This window comes from Sparus aurata, chromosome 9 (assembly GCF_900880675.1).
Source record: "Sparus aurata chromosome 9, fSpaAur1.1, whole genome shotgun sequence".
Classification (NCBI taxonomy): domain Eukaryota; kingdom Metazoa; phylum Chordata; class Actinopteri; order Spariformes; family Sparidae; genus Sparus; species Sparus aurata.
Genome location: NC_044195.1, coordinates 18,504,319 through 18,523,691, shown reverse-complemented (window position 1 = coordinate 18,523,691; position 19,373 = coordinate 18,504,319). Strand labels below are relative to the sequence as shown.

Sequence of the window (19,373 nt, the reverse complement as noted above, 5' to 3'; positions counted from 1 at the left end):
AGAAATCATCTGTATCAGAGTAACACTTTAAAATGCTCATATTTAACTACAGCCAAGATTACATTTTTACTTCTGCAACGGTTTCTTCTCATCCTCCAGATCTCTCTGTGATCCCTCACCTCTGAAACTCTTCATGCATTATATATAGATTCAAAAAACAGAATGTTGTTACACTGAGTTGAAATAATAATTCAGCTATGAAGTACGAACTGTCAAGAAATGATTCAGTGCTGTGGAATCTAAAATTTAACTCAAACATACATTTTCAAACCACATCGCACAGAGATCTTTCTGTGATATATCACTTATGATGATGCACATATGTGCAGGCTATGTATACTGGACAACCTCCCAGTGGTGAGAAAACATCCAAACATTGTCCTATTGATGTCCCATTTTTTTTCCCTGTTAGGCTCTTGTCAGAGGTCAACCTCAAACAGCATGCGGTGGAATCAGGCGTTACTGTCGATGTCACATTGATGCATTACAAGGCCCGGGAGGTCACGTCTCTGTAAACATACATTATCAAAACCCATAGAAGACGCGGGGTGTTGACCTCACCAATAGTTTACGGTTTATCTTCAGGGGAAAAGGGTCGTGCGATGGCAGAGAGCAACTTTGTAGCCGCAATGACTTTCTTGTTGCAAATGAAGAGGGTCAAGCAATCAAGACCGGTTGGGCTCCATGTCAGCACCATTATCTTACGCTGTCTGAAATGATCAATGAGCTAAAATAAAATGATCACAAGCTAAAATTGGCCTGCTAATGAAAAAGGACTGTTTAAACATGCTCCTTGGTGAGCGGCTGGCTGGAGAAGAAATGGCAATTTGAAATATAGGACACAGTAAAGGTAGGAGGAATACATGAGAGATTGTTTTATTGCAGTGATGTTTAGTTTGACCTTTCCTTTTCATGTTTTGATGTTAAAGCAGAATCATATTTAAAATCCAGGAATAATCAATTAATTCAATAGAAACATTCCTCAAATAATCTCTCTATATAATATATAATCTATATAAAAACCACATAGATATATCGCAGATATTCTCAAGTTTATTTAATATTTTTATACAGAAGAGGGATTCAGACATTCAGCAAACACAGTCTATAAACAGCAAAATGACTTTTTTCTCCATATGTGAGTACGTTTTTATCGACAATACTCTGAGGCAGAGAATATAAAAAGGCACTTAGGGGCAGGTGCACAGTTCTGACAGAAATCTCCATTCCTCCCTTTTAGCAATAAATACATAGTGTATGTACATTCCTATTATTGTATCAGGATTGTGTAAACATGTTCGCACCACCGTGCTGCAGATGACCTCAGTCAACACCGTCATGAAAGGCACAGCATTGTAGAAAAATATCTATAAATAATTTCCCATAAATAATAATGTATTTTTCCCCCACAAAATATTTCATGTTTTGTTTCTGTGGTGTCCAATTAAGTCAGAATGATGTCAGGCAAAAAAAATAAAATATGGAACATAAAGAAAACATGGAAAAAGACTTTTCCCATACAACATCAAATACGGAAAAAATAACAAACGTAATCCATATCGCTCTCAAAATGATGTAATGAAAATGGGCTGGACATGGCATCATACTGGTATGGTGGTTTGTCTGGCTACCAAATGCTACTGCTATACAAATATTCAATTCATTACCAACGCTAGAGCTATAAAAGCAATTCTCAAAAGAAAGGACATTCTGTACTGTAAGTTGAAAATCACACCGGCTGCTCACTTGTTTACTGTGTAATTCCAACTCAAGGCATTTACTTACATCTTAAATCTTATCACATTTACTCAAAAGAGGAAATAAAAGAGGAAATAAAAGTTCCAGCCTGGCTGTTGAAATCACTACTCCACTGTTTTATTCCACTTCCATGGCGGACACATCCTGCTCTCCGTCAGATTTCTCTGAGGGCAGATCTTGTGACTCCAGGGTGGTTTGGCCGTCTGACGCAGAGCTGGGCTCTGCAGTTGTTGGTGTGCCCGGCTCTTGGGTGTCTGTTTCAGCAGACACATCAGCAAGCTTGGTTTTCCCTGATAATTAGAGATCAGTTTTCAGTTTATTTATACACATTAAAAACAAGTATAAAATAAAGTATATAAAAAAAGAAGAAAGACTAACACGACTGTATTCGTGTACAATAGAATTTTGAATTTTTAACTTTTATTTCTAAATGTACTAAGATTGGGAAAATTTGACTACATGGTTGAACACAACTAGAGTGTCACTGTCACCCAACACAGTTTGGTCATCCTCTTCTTCAGTTCCAGGTGATGGTGCAAGTCCCTCAGATGACAGCTTCAGTTCACTGGTGACCTCAGGGAGTCTGGGTGCTTGAGGCCTCATCTTTCTTGCCGGGTTCAAGAAATAACAATATGCACATCTGAAGGCTGAAACAACACAAATAAAAAACAACATACATATAGTTTATGTCACCTCACTAATAGACTTGCAAACAGACACAGATTAATATACATGAATATGAACCAATGACAAAAAATGCCTGAGATGCATAAACACTTCAGATTGATGTGTAGCACTAGTTTGCATATTCAATCTTGTTGCGTTTTTGCTTACAAGGGTCGCTAGTGGCAGAGGCATTTAAGAGCCCTATGATATACTACACTGCCAAATGCTAGAGGGCAAATGAAGGCGCAGTGTTTGATGGAGACTGACACAGAGTGTTGTGTTTCTCCAAGTCTTACCAACGTATTCAAATTCCTCTTTTAATGCCATGCCGTTATGAGACAGACACTGCTGACAGATGAGAGCATATCTACGAGGAAGAAAAGACAATCCAGTTAAGACAGAATACAGTACATGGACTGGCATTATTGCATCAAAGTCATTTTGATGACACATCGATACAAAGTTTTTCAGCTGTAGGGCAGCAACTAACCAATATTGTCATCATCTATTAATCTGACGATAATTTCATTAGATTAAGTGCTTAGTCTGTAAAATGCCAAAAAAATGTGAAAAATGCTCATCACAATTTCCAAGAGCCTAAACAACATGTTTAAGTCGCTTCTTTTGTACAACCAACCCAACGACTCCTCTATTACTATCATAAACCATCAAGAAAACCAGTCAATCCTAACATTTGAGAAGCAGGAACCAGCAAATGTTTGACATTTGTGGTTGGAAAAAAAGAAAAATACTGAAACAATTAATTGATTGTCAAAACACTTTGCTACTTATTTTCTTTAAATCTACTAATATATGAATCAACTAATCGTCGCCACTCTAAGACGCACTACATTTTCAAAAGTTGGATAAGAACCTGCTTATTACATTAACTATACTAGCCAAAATAATATTCCAGGATGAGAAACTGTATATACAATATATGAGTGTATTTCTGAAAAGAGATTTTCTCCATTGAGAAGCAGAGGTTGTTCACCTGTTCTGCGGGCCATCTCCAACAAGATACTCTATGACTCTGTCCATCGCACCCCTTTCCCTGGGGAGCACAGGTCTGGCCAGGGGCGGGCCTGGGGGGTGCATCCCTGTTAAAGCACAACATCAATGCCTGTTAGACACAGTCTGCAGGCCTGCATACAAACAGCAATAAACTGTGGCTGCTTACAGTAAAAACTCAGTGAAACTGTGAGGCTCTGACTCACAATTTACTGCACAAACCATGATGAATTTCATAAAGATCTACCTCGTTTCCTTAATAGCTTAACACTGAATCTCACTTGCAAAGCACGTCCAGAATCCCTGCTGTGTTGGTGAGTAGTAATTAATATAATCTAACATCAAGAGCAATCATAGGAAGATGACTGGTCATTTCTGTGAGACTTGGCAGAGTCTCAGTATCCTGCTGGTTATTAATTTACCAACATATGGAAACTCTGTGGTGACTCTTTGTATCAAATTGCTTTTCACTTTCAATTTTCCACTGAAGCAGGTGATAACATCAAGTCATGTAAACCATTTGTGAGGTGTTCCCAATGCCAAAGGCAATTTCGCCAAGCATTAAAAGACATTTAGTGAGATTCCACCACCATTGCCCAGAGAACAAACGCAGGTCTGGCTAATTAATCATAGTTAATGTAATCCTGATTCGTGCATACCTCACAGTTGGCATTCCACATGGCAATTACAGCATGCAGCTTCCTCTAGGAACACATTTCCTTTACTGTTTGCACCCATTTGCATCTTCTATTGAGTGTTCATAGTCCAGAAATAATTTATATTGAATATTCAATACCTCTACACTCCACACATGTATTCCATATACAACAACTGCTCTATGGAAAGTTTTTCACCATGTTGGCTCCATGGCCTTTGAAATCGTTGAAAGCAACCAAAGATTTAAGGCACAAATATTATTCTGGACTAGGATGTTCCTAATGACTTACTTCTATGATTCAAACTGAAGACTAGTAAGAACACACTTGAAGGTTAAACACCTTCGACGGAACAGTTAACCGTTTGTTGCTTGTTTTTAAAAAACAACATTTGACAATGAAGACATTATATGGCACTGTAAATCATGTTAACATTTAAATGAGATGTACATTAATAAAAAATAAAAAAATAGGTTTAACGGCTAGTAGTTCTGGTGCCGACTAAAGAGGGTAGCATCGACAACTCGACTGACCACTCACGCCCCTATTCCAGACCATCATATTCTGTATCAAAAGTTATCTCCTATATCAAGTTCAAAACATGCACTTGTTTGAGAAAGGTTGGACCTTTTAGTAATATATTCGAAAACAACATTGATATAATTATCCATTACAACTACTGTATAAATTACAGCACCTTTGCTGACAACACACATCACAGAGCCTTGAGCAACTGGGGACACAGAGCCAGGGAAGAGTAAATCACACCTTAATCGACCACATTATGATGTGGTCCCCCTGTGTGCAGGTAACTCACCGATTCCTGGAACAGGTGTTCCAGGGGTCACAGGCTTCCTCATCAAGCTCTGCTGAGCAGCTATAGCCGACAGGTTCCTCTCTGGGGGTCCACCTGGAGCAGAGTGGGAAGATCGTCCAGGATAGGTGGGCCCAGAGGCAAGAGGAGGGCGGGCAGCAGCAACAGCTACGCTAGCAGGATTCACCGCCACTGAGGGGGTCTTTGGCATGACATTGCGATGGCGGAGCTCTAAAAAAAAACAACAGAAAACACTGCAGTATTGTTCAACAATAGTAGGAAAAAGCAGGGAAAATAATGCAGTCTTATCCACAACACAGTGCTACCTTGTCCTGGTTTTGGAGTCATCTGCAGTCCAATAGGAGTGGATTCAAGCTCCTTTACATGGATAACAAGACAGTGCAAGGACATGATTTAATGTTCAATTACATTATGTTTGATGTTTCAAGATAAAAACAAAAGTACTCACCATTTTCCTCTTAGAATCTGGATCAAATCTCTCAAGGATCAATTTAGCATTCTTATATGTCTCAGTTTCCATAACTTCTTCAAGCTGGAAAAAAAACAAGACATTTAAAAGGTATTGTAAGATAAATGCTTCTATCGTTACTCCTAGAATAATAGCTCTAGTCCCATGTAATTATCTAATGATCATCTGATGTAATTAATAGGTGTTTTATAAGCACACATTAATATCTTAAAATCACCTACCATAGCATTACAAGTAAATGTGACTGAGAAATGGCACCAGGAAGTTACTTCACTAAATTGCACATCTTCATTTAAAATAAGTACCAAACATTTCTAAATGTTTACATATAATATGAAGAATAATTACATTCACTACTTCGATAATGGAGAGTGTGAAAATCCATCAGGCCTAATTATTGAAAGTTATTAGACTTGACAGAGGATGACAAGCAATTTCTCAGATTTATTTCTCTCCTGCACTAAATGCTATTAATTAAAGTGACATTAGCAGAGTGGTTTACTGGGTTAAGTCACTGTCAAACGCTGTCTGTACGGATCCGAGATTAGCAAGTATCGTACTGCAAAATGCTGAGAGGATCAACAAGGGGAACACTATAAGGAAGTGCAATTGTTCACTTCACTGGAGACCACTATATACTATACTATATACTATACTATTTATATATATATATATATATATATATATATATATATATATATATATATATATATATATATATATATATATATATATATATATATATATATATATATATATATATATATATATATATATATATATATATATAAATAAATTAGGGTAACAAGCACAATGCCATATTAAAAGGAAAAGCTATCCATCAAAGTGAGGAATTAATCAACCACATATGAGAAAGCCACTTACTATTTTCCTTTTTTGTGTTTTCAGATCCTCTAATTTGTCATCTGAAAAAATTGAAAATAAAACCAGTTTCAATGTAAAAAGAAATCAAAAGTGTTTGGCAAGTTATGTATAAATAGGAAAACAGATCTTACTATTTTTTTCAGTTCTGCGTGAAAAAATAATTATAAGCATTTTTCGAAGTAACCAAATTCTAGAGGGGAAACAGAAAAATAGTTGGTTAGTAACATTGCTGTTATAGTTAAGGGAAAATGCAGCTATCTGTAACTATTACTGTGTCGACTATCTTGTATACTTACAGTAAAGGAAATATTAGGAAGGGAAGACACAATATGAGCCGCCCCATCACCTGTTCAGGCAGGTACCAGAAATACACAACTACGCATGTGATCAGGTAGAGAAGAGACGAATACAAAAGAAGTCGCCAAACCCATGTCTTCAACTGCTTCTGATACTTCTCACTGTATTCTTCAAGAACCTGTATATCCTGTGAGGACAAATGAAAGGAGCGTTATTTAGCACACAACTGTGATCTCATGTTGTGGAATTAATAACACACACACACACCAACACAAAAACTCTATTAACATTCCATTTGTACATATTTACATACAACTGATACGATTAGGTTAAAATGTTAACATAAACAAAACTGCAAAATATAAACAGGCAGGCTTTTTGGATTTTCCCTTAAATGTTTGATTCCAATGTAATTTATATGTAGTACAAGCCTTTGCAGGGGGGAAAAAAAACATTAGTTTGAGCATTAGGATATTCTACATCCATTTCAATCCAAACTTGGCATTAACTAGTGGGAGCATACAACCTAAATGTTTTCATTTGATCTGAGCAATCTGGCCAAATAAAAGAAATATGATCGATTCAATCGCAATCACTATTAAAAATCTAAATTGTGATAATTTTCCCTCAATTTTGAAATTACCTGTAGACTTTAGCCAGACATGAAATAGCCTAAGAATTTAACCATCTGCACTATTAAAACATAACATTACCTTAAAGATAGTTGTTTCTGGTGCTATGTTGCTGGCTATAACTCAGGTTGAAAAATTCAACTTTTAATTATTCAACAAAAGGAAGAGTCAATTAGGTTATGTGAAGTTTGGAAACAGATGTAAGAGTACATTAAATACTGTCATTATTACGATTCGCCTGAAAATTTGATTTTAGATACCCTCAAGATCGATCATTATCTATAACCACCAAATCACTCAACCTTAGATCATGATCTAATTTAACTTCGGGCCAACTACTTATGTAATTCATCATCATTTTGCAATTCATTTTATTAATGGCTCATCCACCTTTTGTTTTGTTTTTTTACAGATGGAAATGTTACACCATTCCCTTCAAGTGCTCATTACCCCATCCAAAAATAGCTGGTCAACAGAATGGGAACCACTCTGGACACCATGGTTTCTACTGTAGCATGTGTGTCTGTCACTCTAAGCACCGCTTAAAATGACCCCACATTAAGCCTTACAGTATATAATGCATGTGTGCATGCAATACTGCACATGACAAATATTTTATAGCCGAAATATACTTCCATAATAGATGGCCCAACACTCATCTCTTCACAACTTCAATACAACCTGACTTCTTTAGTGTATGTGAAGGGTCTCTGGCTCCAAGGACACATGCTGAAAATAGCCTAACACTAGCTTAGCCGTGAAAGAGCAGCAAAGCCCCATCAGTCAGCAAACAAGGAGCTGGTTTGACATTCATTGACACATGTGCTGACTTGTGTTATCTGAATGTTTAATTAAAGGAAAAGTACAGTTTATTTATTTTTTTTCATAGCTCTGGCCATTGGTTCCATTGCTTATGAAAATACTGTACTCGTTAAAATAACTGATGATGGGAATGCGAAGACGTTGCTATAAAGCGGCAACAAAGATCAGCGGTTAAACATGTTGTAGACAAAATCCCCAGGTAGAAGAAATAAAGTAAGGGAAGCAGTTGCCAATTATGGTCATTTGTGAAGCATCAAAATTTAGTGACCAACCCATTAGTTGAAGTTGTTTGCAGTTATAGCTTTCCAGTGTAATGACGGACTGTTATCGACACCACTGGTGCACTCACCCTCAGTTTTACAGCAAAATTAGGTGTTTTAGATCAGGTGTTTTCAACCACATTTGTCAAAGGGCCATACTTTCCTAAACAGACGCTGTGCCTTGCTGTCTACTCTGGCAGAACTATGAATTATGAACATTTTGTCTCGTTGGCAAGCTAATTAAGGGGCACACTTCAGACAAACTGGTCATCTTCCACTGGTAAGTAACGTTAGATGTGCACATTTTAATGATCTCTGGTTAAGATAAACTGCCAAAACTGTTGGCCTGTTTACCAGGGGTGGGAAAAATAATCGATTCTTAAATGAATCGCGATTCGGACGTGGATGATTCTGAATCGATTCACAAATGTCAAAAATCGATTTTCTACATGTTAATTGACAACGTAATGTTGACGGAACGCAAGATCGTGCATGGAAATGTACATGAAAAACTTGCTGCATCGAGAATCGAATTGTTGACCTCTGAATCGGAATCGAATCGAGAGGTGCCAAGAGATTACCACCCCTACTGTTTACAGCTTACATGATTTTTTTAACTGCTTATTTTTGTTGCCCCTTTGGGCCTATTTCACCGATGTCACTGCCCTCCCAGATATCGGCAATTACTTTGGTGAGTATGTTACCATAACCAAGTTAACTAATATCCAGCACTACAAAAAAATAAAATACAAGTTATAAAGAGCTCGGTGAGTTTACGTGACTTTAAGTAATGTAGAGCTGTCCCAAACGATTATTTTTCAAACGATTAATCTAGCAATTATTTTTCGATTAGTCGACTAATCTAACGATTAATTTAACGTTACATGACCAAAGAAAAGTAACGTAGTAACTGTAACTGTCGTTGGTAACTTATATGAGGAAAAAAATACTGCAGTTGTAGGCGGAGCAGCGTCTGTCCTCCCGCCTGTCCTACCAACTTTTTGTCACATTTCTGCCCGATAAACAGTATCTCCCCCAGAAAACAGCCTCCGTCCCTGCGAGTGACAGAGTCACGCAGCGACCTGTTTACTGATGGCGATTATGTAATTAAGCACGAAAAACGTAACTCTTTCACCTTCAAGGATGTTTAGGGGGCCGAGTCTCAATCACTACACATTATAAATGGTCCGCGGGTTTAGATCAACAGGGGAAACACCTGGGAAACACCCCAACGTCATCATCATGACGTGTACCGTCACGTCTCTTTAGGAGCGGCAGCGCAGCTTTCTGTGTGAATTACATGGCGGTTCGTCTTTATTCCAGCGGTGCTTCACTCTGTGTGAGTGACCGACGGCGAAGAATTGACGAACCGCCGCTGCGGCGTTAAAGCAGGGTCTCTGTGTGAGAGGGGCCATTCTCAGCCTCCGCAGGTACTACCACTTCCTGTTTGGGACGACGCGTCGATGGAAATTATTCATGTTGACGAATTTTTGTTGTCGATTACTTCGACGCGTCGTCCCAGCCCTAACAGGGTTCTCTCCAGATGGTGGAACAGCAGCGCTGCGCCGCTATACCGCTAGGTCAGCGCCGCTATACTCAACAATGTTAGCTGCTTTATAGTGGATGTTTGTGGGCTGCCGCGGTTGACGGTGACGAGCGTCCGTCCGTCTCCCGGTTGACGGCGAGGAGCCCCCGGCTGACGGCGATGATCGAGCGAGCGTCCGTCCGCCCGCCCCCCCATTGACGGTGACGAGCGTCCGCCCCCCCGGACTGACGGTGACGAGCGTCCACCCCCCCGGACTGACGGTGACAAGCGTCCGCCCCCCCCCCGACTGAAGGTGCGCCGCTATACTAAAAATTTCTGGGGAGAACCCTGCCTAAAGTAATGTATATAAAAATAAGAAATTTACTATTAATTTTTCCTTGAAATGTCCCATTGACTGTCATTCCACAATGTGAATAGTTGCAATCACTAATCTTAGAAAGCGTTTGCAGAGCATGTGGGTGTTTCTGGATTGTGTAGCTTCATATACATCATTGGGCATAATTACACCAACAGATGCCTTTGGTAAATTTTACACAAAATGCTCCATTTGTGTTTTACTCATTTGACTGACAGTGGGCACCTTCTGCAAGCTTGGACGCACCCAACGTCAAGGGATCTACAGTAAAAAACTTCTGTTTCAATTTCTCACGAGGCTCTTTCTCTCTCCCTTTTTGCTTTTTATCTTCAATTAAAGGACCATGATGGTAGAAAGTTTTACTGTCTTATATTTTTTTTGGTGACTGTGATTGTGAAGATGTTTCTTGTTTATGTCGTTTTTTCCTGCGCAGGCCAGGTCATAAATATTACAAAATATTATAAACATGGATTTGTCTTGATTTAGTACAGCATTTTCTCTCACCCCATGAAACTGTAAAAAAATGAAAAACTTTATATTCGATATTCAAATGTGTTTAGTGAACTCAAAACACTCCGACACACTGTTTGACATGTATTTTAGGTTTTGCATACCTTATCGATTCCTTCCAAAATCTCCACAGTGGATGGTTTAGCCTGTAAGGCAAACATTTCAAAATGCTGGTCAGAGACAAGAAATGATGACATTTGCCAAAACAACAGTGCCCTTTGTGCAAGCAACTTCTTGAAATCCTCTAGAAACTTCCTGTTCCACCTTCCCTCTTCAGCAAATTTTGTGTATGTATCATGTGTGGGTTCTGCTTGGTGGAAGTATTCTGTTAGCCTGTGCATGACAACATACCATGAATGATCCAATAATAAGCATAAACATCTGAATTGTTATCATTTATGTAGATCTATCATAGCATTTGACCACTATTTCTGCCTAAAGTACAGTGCGGTAAAATTATTTGCATAAGTTCATCCATTACATCTAAAGCTCAAAGATAATGACTAGACTTTCAACTAGACAAAATACAATTATGGCCAACTAATGTCCACTAATTTAATTTACCAAGCAGCATAAAGTGGAGAAACATAATAAGCAAAAGATGGAAAACAAACCTTCCACCGTGAGATGACAGCCCCCATGTTGATAATGAGGGTGTGCAGGATATTTTGTTTCTGGTAGCCTCCTCTGATTTTCTCTCACAGATAATCTCTCCACCTGTTGACAACAGTAACTGGCTTAAGAGACACTCAATTTGCACTTTATTTTAGGTATATGACGACGATGATGATTTGATACAACTATTTTAAAGAGTTTTGTTGTTTGTGGGGCTGATAAATTAAAATAATTATACTGATAACCTTAATAATATATTCTTACATTTAATATGTGAAAATACTCCACTGCAAGTAAAAATATTATCAAGTATTATTAAGTATTATCAAGAAACATTCTATAATAGGTATAAAAAGTAAAAGTATAAATTGCGCAAAAAATAAGGTCCCTGTCAATGTTCTATCAATATGTGTAAATGTTTTTTAGGATTAATATTATGTCTGCATTAATGTGTGCAAAGACTGAGCTAATTCTAACTGCTTTATATACTGTAAGGTAGTTTAATCTATATAAGGTCGTCACATGTTTGTAGCATCGCTGTCCTGTGAGAACATTGGATCTCTGAGAAGTTAACTTCTCATGAGCTCAGAAAAACACCCGGTTTTCAGCTTTGTGGCGATGTATTAACCAGCTAATCCAAAAGGGGTTTAAATAGTTTATTTAGCTTAAGAAGTTGGAGAATCTTTTCTAGGGATGCACCGATCCGACTTTTACAGTCCCGATACCGATGCCTGGACTTTGTGTATCTGTCGATACCCGATACCGATCCGATACCGTTGTTGAATTAATAATAAACTTTATACCTTCCACCTTATACCATCCTTCCACCATGTGGAAGAGACTAAAAGGTACCAGACTTTCCTAACTAAGACAAAATAATCAAACAGTTGCCGAACATTGTAAACATGTGTAACATTAATAACAATAATCATAATAATAATCATAATAATAATACATTTAAATTATATAGTGCCTTTCAGGATACCCAAGGACACTTAGCAAAGTGGAACAAACAAAACAAAGAATAAATGGAGCGCCTGTCAGTCAGCACGGAGGGAACCCTAGCACCGAAGTCAGTAGCACCGTCCGTAAACAAACTTGCGTCTGGAGGCTCCGTGCACACAGAGGGGCGACGCAGGAGACCAAGAGATCCAATCCCAGCGATGAAGCCTGGGGTGAAGTGACAGCAGAGGTCCAGGTGCTCCTGCACTGAACACCTGAAGACCCCGCCAGCAACGGCGGAGTAGCGACCATCCAACATCGCTGCGAGCCGGGGGAGACCACAGCAGCAGAGGAGAGCGACAAGGGAGCCAGGCGGTGAATAACCCCGAGGTTGTGGTGGAGGGAAGGGAGGGAGGTTGGGACGAACGGAGCAACGATGGACAGCCCACAGAGTACTGAGTACGTCGGTTTGAAAGTTAGCATTGCTAGGCTAACAGCTGATCAGTGAGGCTAACAACTGATGGTGGGGCGAACAGCTAATCAGCGGAGAAATGTGACGTGAGTAAGTGCAAAGTCCTGCAAACAGGAATTCAAAATAAAACATAGCAGCTACACCTGAGAATAAACTAATAAAAAGTTGGTCAATCAACAACTTGTGCTATCCAGCATGCCCTAATCTTTTCACCCATGAAATAACATCTGATCCTTTAGTTCATCAGAAAACATTCTAAGTCAACACATTTCAGATACCTGGTTTTCACTCGGGCTAGACCAGTTGTCGGCCCTGGCTGATTATATTATTGTGATAATACAATATTCAGCATTTTCCAACTATCTGTATAAGTGATTTTTCTATTAGACTGACTTAAACAACCAATTTAAAATTGGCTACTTTTGCTCATCACCATTCAACATCTTCTCACACATTGTTCAACACAACAATATCTGTTAAAGTACCTCAAAATTGTACTTCGACTATAGTACCTGAGTAAATTGTATTTAGGTTCAAGATTTTCGTTTTTACAGCTAATAAATAGCATTCCCAAAAATCGGTTTTCAGTCTCCTTGATAATCGGTATCGGTACTACAAAAGCCACATCAGTCGACTCCCAGTGTTTACTGCACAGGAAGAGTATAAATCACTGTATCCTGGAGTAACTAGTAACTAAACCTGTCAGACAAATGTAGTGGAATAAAACGTGTGACAACTGCCTCTGGGATGTAAAGGAAAAGAATAAATCAGTTGAACATAATGGAAATACTCAAGCCGAGTACAAGTACCTCGAATGTTTACTTAGATACAGTACTCGAGTAAATGTACTTCGTTACATTCCTCCACTGATTCTGATTTATTGCGGTGCTGCTGTAGTAGACCGACGTATTTCGGACACGTCTACCTGTTTTGAGTACAACATACATCAGTAATTTAAACATTAGATAAGGCTGCCACATGCTACGTAAGTTGCACAACTTAAGTTGAACTCCTTGAGGACGGCACATGATAGTTCGCTTAATTCAACTGAATATCGCAGATGAGACATGGACAGCAGAGTAGAACACCATCTTTAAAACTCTTAACGGTGATACCTGTAGTTGTTGCTAACTTTTAACTTCACTGTGTTTTCGGAGTCAATGTCACTTCATAAAGACGTCGACGGAAATCAGCGGTAACCTAACAGTGAGGGCTAAATCACAGGGGAGGTGTGTCATGTCGCTATTTGCAGCTAACGTATCCTAAATAACTTCTTAACCCACTTAATACATCAGAGCGGTTAAATCATTAGCGTTAGCATCGCCGCAAAACTAGCTTACCATGGCTAGCTAACCCCGCTAGCCGTTAGTGCTGGTGCAGCCCTGCAGTTCATCACGATAACAAACAGCAGCCGTTGCTAACTTATTAAACATTCGTCCCGGCTTTGCGTGTGCAAGAGAAGCCGAATAATGTGGCTGTAAAGTGAATAACCAGCAGCCAAGTGTTTAGAAATAGGCTACAGGGCTGTATTTACCTTGGCGGCAGAGTTGTCCCAGTTTCAGTAGCCTGTGGCAGGTCTGCAGTCAGCCTGTCTTTAGACGGAGGGTCGGTGAGCCAAGATGGGGGAGTGTCCGCTGACAGAGCAGCGTGGAACATGAGTAGTGCTGGGCCTTCAACAGGTCCCATCAGGTCCGCGCCTGAGGGGACCGACTACATCTTTGTGTGATTATGTTTCACCCACACGAAGTCAACAGCAGGTTATTCAAAGGACGACGTGGTAGTGTCAGAGTAACAACTTTGTGAATCACTTGTTTTGATTATGTCTGCCACTGTTCCTGCCGATGATTATCAAACATTTAGCATGGCTGCTGTTAGTGGTGCTACAAGTTGAAGCTGTAGTTGTTGCTGTAACGTTAGGTGTATTAATAGAATAGCAGAAGTGTAAGAAGTACCCAGAGCTTTTCGTTCAGTAAAAATATTAAATCCATAGGATAGGATGTAGCTGTTGTATTCAAGTGTTTACTTAATCAAACATAGGTATAAGGGTCGACTTAAAGGCTAAATTCACCCCAAAATTAAAATGTAGTCATTATCTCCTCACCCTCAGTAGTTCCATACCCCACAGTTGAACATTGAACTGAAGTAGATGGCTTGAAAATGTAAAATAGAAAAAAGGAAAAAAGAAAGACATTATTTTTTTCCCGTGACATGCATTCAAGCTTGTGCACCCACCTCAGGCTTGATTCACTTTTGACTAAGAAGCTACAGTGACAACAGAAAAACGAGTGTAACCTATTTGGGATTTAGGGGCTTTTGGAAATTTAGATTATGCCGGAGATTCAAGTATTTGTTTTGCTGATGTTTTTTATAATTTTTTTATATTTTAAAACGAATCCCCATCTACAGCAGCTGATTAAAAAAATACTTTAGCGCTGTTTTGCACTGTTAATAGAAGTCTGTTAATGGAAGTCTGATCTTATTGTGGTAATATTATTTTCTTTATATAAGCCAGTCATTTCAGTACTAGCTGGAGTACCATTGGTTGACCATTGACTCGATCATCACACAAGCCACTGAACCTCAAATGCTCTCATAGCATGGAATTGCTAAAAATTTTAATTATGTTGGATGAAAGTGTCGGCCAAATTAATGTCATATAGTAGTCATCATGCTGTTTGCATAATTTAGGCTATGTTTAAACAGTCACAATGTTGTTTCTGAATGGAGTCAGACAAAGTATCTGCTGGATTGATGGCTGTCTGGTTACCAGCAAATTTTATTTAACAGAGCAATGTTTAAATCTAACAGCCAGTATCAAATTACTGATGAAACAGTGCTATTTGCTTGGGGCTGTCTGTCCATTGTGCTGACCATTTTGTCTGACTTATGTCTTTGGGTTTCTTCTGTGATCCAGAACCTGAAGTCTTTTTAGAGTGGTTCACACTCTTTTCACAAAACATTGGTTCTCACATTCTCCATTCTAGTCCAAGCCAGCACATTTATTGTATTACTGTAGAATGCCAGGAGGCATCATTTCCCAGTTCATGTTTAGATTTGTGGATTTAATACATAAAATTGCAAATATAACCTAAACAGTGATATTCATTAGTGAGTATGTGAGCACAGCACTGGCCGGAGGGTGCTTATAAAAGCTTGAGAGGATCAAGAAGCCCATTATTTGGTGAAAGCATAGCAGCAAAAATGGACTGAACAATGGAAACAGAAAAGAGAACATGTTTCAACATATTCACTAAGAATTAGATGATTTGCTTGAACAACAGTTAAACATAATACTTTTCTATTTAACTTAAGAAAAATACTTGGATATCACTTTGTAATTGGCTCACTCTAGCAGACAGAAAAAAACTGTTATAAGGACTTTTTACATTTGTACAAACATTGAAAATCTCTTTGATTTCAAGAATAACAGAAAAATCAGCACATTTGCACCAGATGATGACCACCACTTTAACTGGTTTTGTAAGGAAATACTCTCCTCCATAATTGTATGTTAGTAATCTAAACAGGTTCCATCTCAAAAAGGGACTGCAAGATCTGGTGTATATTGCCTGTCTAACAATAGCCAAATGCATCAAGAAATGAATTCTTTTACCTTTTACCTGCATTTTTCTTTCTTGGTATGTATGGACACTGATAAATAAAATTAATCATGTCAGTATGAACTTAGTTGTCTGTCTGGCAGCAATCAGTCATCAATGACAAGCAACAGGGATTTAAAGTTAAAGGACATGTTCACATTTTCTGTCTTAAAATAACACCATGTCTTTGTCGACTGAAATTGAACATTTATGTTTAATACACAAACTTCGGTACTAAACAGACTGTAACTTCGGAAAAAAAAAACATTTTATTCAACTACCTCAGACTGCTGAAGCCTCATTTTCGTCATAATGTCTGCATGCAATTTGATGGCAATCCATCCAATTGTCCAAAGCTGTCAGCCTCATGGTGGTACTAAGCTAAAAGTCCCAATGTGAGGTTGAATGTCCTATATCAAATTTTTAACTTGCAACCTCCAGAGAGAGTTTCAGATGCATGATGCCAAAAGTTACCAAAAAACTTGTCTGACAGTAACAAAATGATGATGTCAAAGCCTGGAAAAGGAAATATGTGCAGAGGTCTGTCAGATATGGGCAGCCTGTCTTGGTCATGAAAAAACAACATGTCCCATGTTCGCATACACTGCAGGATTGAAACTTTTAGTTGGCTATCTAGGTCAGTCATGAAAGTCAGGCATGTTCTACTGCTATTTGTTTGTTCCTTTGATATTATCAGACAGGAAGCGTTGCAGGAGAGGGCTATGACATGCAACAACTGTGGGATCAACGCAGGGACATTTCCATTACATGGTATCTCTCTCAGTGAGCCCCCATCAAGCCCAGATTTATATATAGCCTTTATTTAATCGGTTAATGTTATTGAGACCAAGATCTTTTATGCAAGAGACACGAGTACAACAAGCCATTCACACCAAAGCACTAACATACAATCAGCTTACAGATTTCAAACATGTATTTGAATGAAACTCCCTGTATTCTTCAACACTGATACTGTATACTTCTACTGTATAGCTTTGTGTTAATGCAACCAGGAGCGGAAACATGTTAACGGCACAATTCCACCACTTAGAGTCTCTGGGGACTCCATAGATGTACATGTCCCCCAATGTGTTGTGTTGAGGAGATGCAAGTGTAAGATCTGGTAGTACCTTGGCAGAGCTACAGAATATAGCCTTGTATGTGTTCTCTGCATCACCCTGACATGCAAAGTATAAATCGATCTTAAAACAACGTGATGACCTTACAGAGGTGTTGTATATACACAATTCATGGCTACAACACAGTGAAGCACTGCGGGAGAGTGATTGAGTCAGTTGGCACGAAAAGTAGTACAACGTGCAGGGCATCAGTGGGCAGGAGTGGAATCTTGGTGTGGACTTGTTTCCGTGTGACACAATTGTTTCTGGTTGCACCTCTTGGCAGCCATGGCAGTCAGTCCTACAAACAGGAGCAGTTGAGCCTGTTCCCATAAGCAGACTGTTTATGGTTTGACTGTAAGCTGTGTTACAATATCAAAGTATTGTCTTAACATGTCTTACCTCAATGACTCTCTGGTCCTCATGCAAAAAGGTGCGCAGAGGATCTAAGGTCTGTTTTTACTTCCTGGTTGTACCATGTTTGAGCAGCAGCTACATTTGTCGTTGTTCCTGAAGCTAGTGGTTACAGAGATGTTTGTTTGTGTAATTTTGGGAGCATAATTGTATAAATTGTAGATGTATTTGGCTATATGGTCTTTTTATGTCAATGCTTATAATGAGCTCACTTGTTGGTGGTTTGGTCCAGTACCAGGTTGGCACTGCCAGGCTATATATATAGGGGTTGTGTTGGGGCTTGCTGGACTCAGATTAAATTCACACAGGACTAAATGGTAAAATATCTGTAATTGGTAAATGGAACAGTGACACACGTGGAAACTCTGGAGTTAAAGAAAATGTTGAAATGTCATATTGTCTTACATGTATTGTTATACATGAATGAAGCAGAATGAGAACGGTTGCATGATAAAGTCCAAGGAGGTGGTACATGTGTAGAAGCTGATATGGACACTGCGATGTGTGACTTTCTGAGGAGAGACGCATGGTGGGTGTTTAGAATTTAAAAATACAGGAAAATGACATGAAGATACACACCCCCCCTTCTATAATGTCTTGCTGCTCAAGCTAATATAATACATATCCCGTAAGAAATTAACCATCCCGTGCCTGGGCCTTCCCCATGTCATCACTGTGCTGTGATGTCACACTTTCCCAATGTTTCAGGTGAACAATAACAAGGAACCCTGGCTAGAAATGTATGTTTAAACTTTTTGAGTGCTACACTGCGAATCACTTGTATTAAAAATAATTATTTGTTTTTTTTCTTTCTGGCTAATGCTTTGTAATGTCTTCCTGACATTATTGGAGGAGGGCCACATTCCAACAGTAGCCACAGCTACTTACCGTGACCACAGCAGGAGCAGTCACACACCTTGTTAAGGCTGGCAATGTCTGGCTGTGGTTTGAGTTAAATATCACCAGTCTTCTTCACCCAAATGTAGTAAATGTTATGTCTGAATATAAAGCAGTTAGCTTTATAATAACGTGGAAACTTGAAAAAGAAATATCATGGTATCTAACAAACAAGTTTATCATTGCAGCTAATGCTAAGCAAACTGATGTAGTCTACTTCTTTCCATGATACACTGTGGCTCTCAGTATGGAAGCAAGGTCATAATTGCCAGTTATTACTTCCACCATGGCTGTGATATTCATTGCTATTCTGAACTAGGCTATAAGATAAGGTCTGAGATATTGTATACAGTAGAGAGGCTAGCAAGCTAGTCATATTCTATAGCCTCACTGATGTCATGTGGCTGTAGCTAAACACTGTTAGCTTGTTGGACCTCCGTCTCTAACTACACTTTCAGTCCTTTTAATACACATTTTTGTGTGTTTGCTTTAAGGAATCCATGCTTTCATCTGCTCAAACTGAAGGTGCTTCCTACCATTGGCTGTGCAGGCTGGTTGATTTTCGTCGTTGGTCGACCCCTTGCCCTGGTTTCCTTGCCGAGGACAAGAAAAGG

The 19,373-nt window shown here is 38.9% G+C and overlaps 1 protein-coding gene across 4 annotated transcripts; it reads right to left on the bottom strand.

Moving 5' to 3' along the window:
* Positions 1–1,033: 1,033 nt before the first annotated feature.
* lnpa (limb and neural patterns a) lies at positions 1,034–14,563 on the bottom strand. Of its 4 annotated transcripts, none has more exons than XM_030428620.1 (13): positions 14,266–14,563; positions 11,317–11,419; positions 10,807–10,848; positions 6,577–6,764; positions 6,412–6,470; positions 6,281–6,321; positions 5,375–5,458; positions 5,232–5,283; positions 4,909–5,136; positions 3,419–3,524; positions 2,721–2,791; positions 2,218–2,405; positions 1,034–2,048 (listed from the first exon to the last, which is right to left on the bottom strand). In XM_030428620.1, exons 2-13 carry the CDS (start codon positions 11,341–11,343, stop codon positions 1,863–1,865), a joined length of 1,272 nt encoding a protein of 423 aa, XP_030284480.1. In that variant the 5' UTR covers positions 11,344–11,419; positions 14,266–14,563; the 3' UTR covers positions 1,034–1,862. The 4 variants fall into 4 exon arrangements, with proteins under 4 accessions (XP_030284480.1, XP_030284482.1, XP_030284481.1 ...); XM_030428622.1 differs by having other exon boundaries at positions 2,250–2,405; positions 14,266–14,545; XM_030428621.1 differs by lacking the exon at positions 14,266–14,563 and adding an exon at positions 14,072–14,215.
* Between the last annotated feature and the right edge of the window lie 4,810 nt (positions 14,564–19,373).

Coding starts and splice junctions, on each gene's coding strand:
- lnpa (XM_030428620.1), bottom strand. CDS start 11,343: ATGGGGGCTGTCATCTCACGGTGGAAG. Junction 10,849..11,316: donor CTGTCATCTCACGGTGGAAG/GTTTGTTTTCCA, acceptor TTTGCCTTACAG/GCTAAACCATCCACTGTGGA. Junction 6,471..6,576: donor TTCCTAATATTTCCTTTACT/GTAAGTATACAA, acceptor TTTCCCCTCTAG/AATTTGGTTACTTCGAAAAA.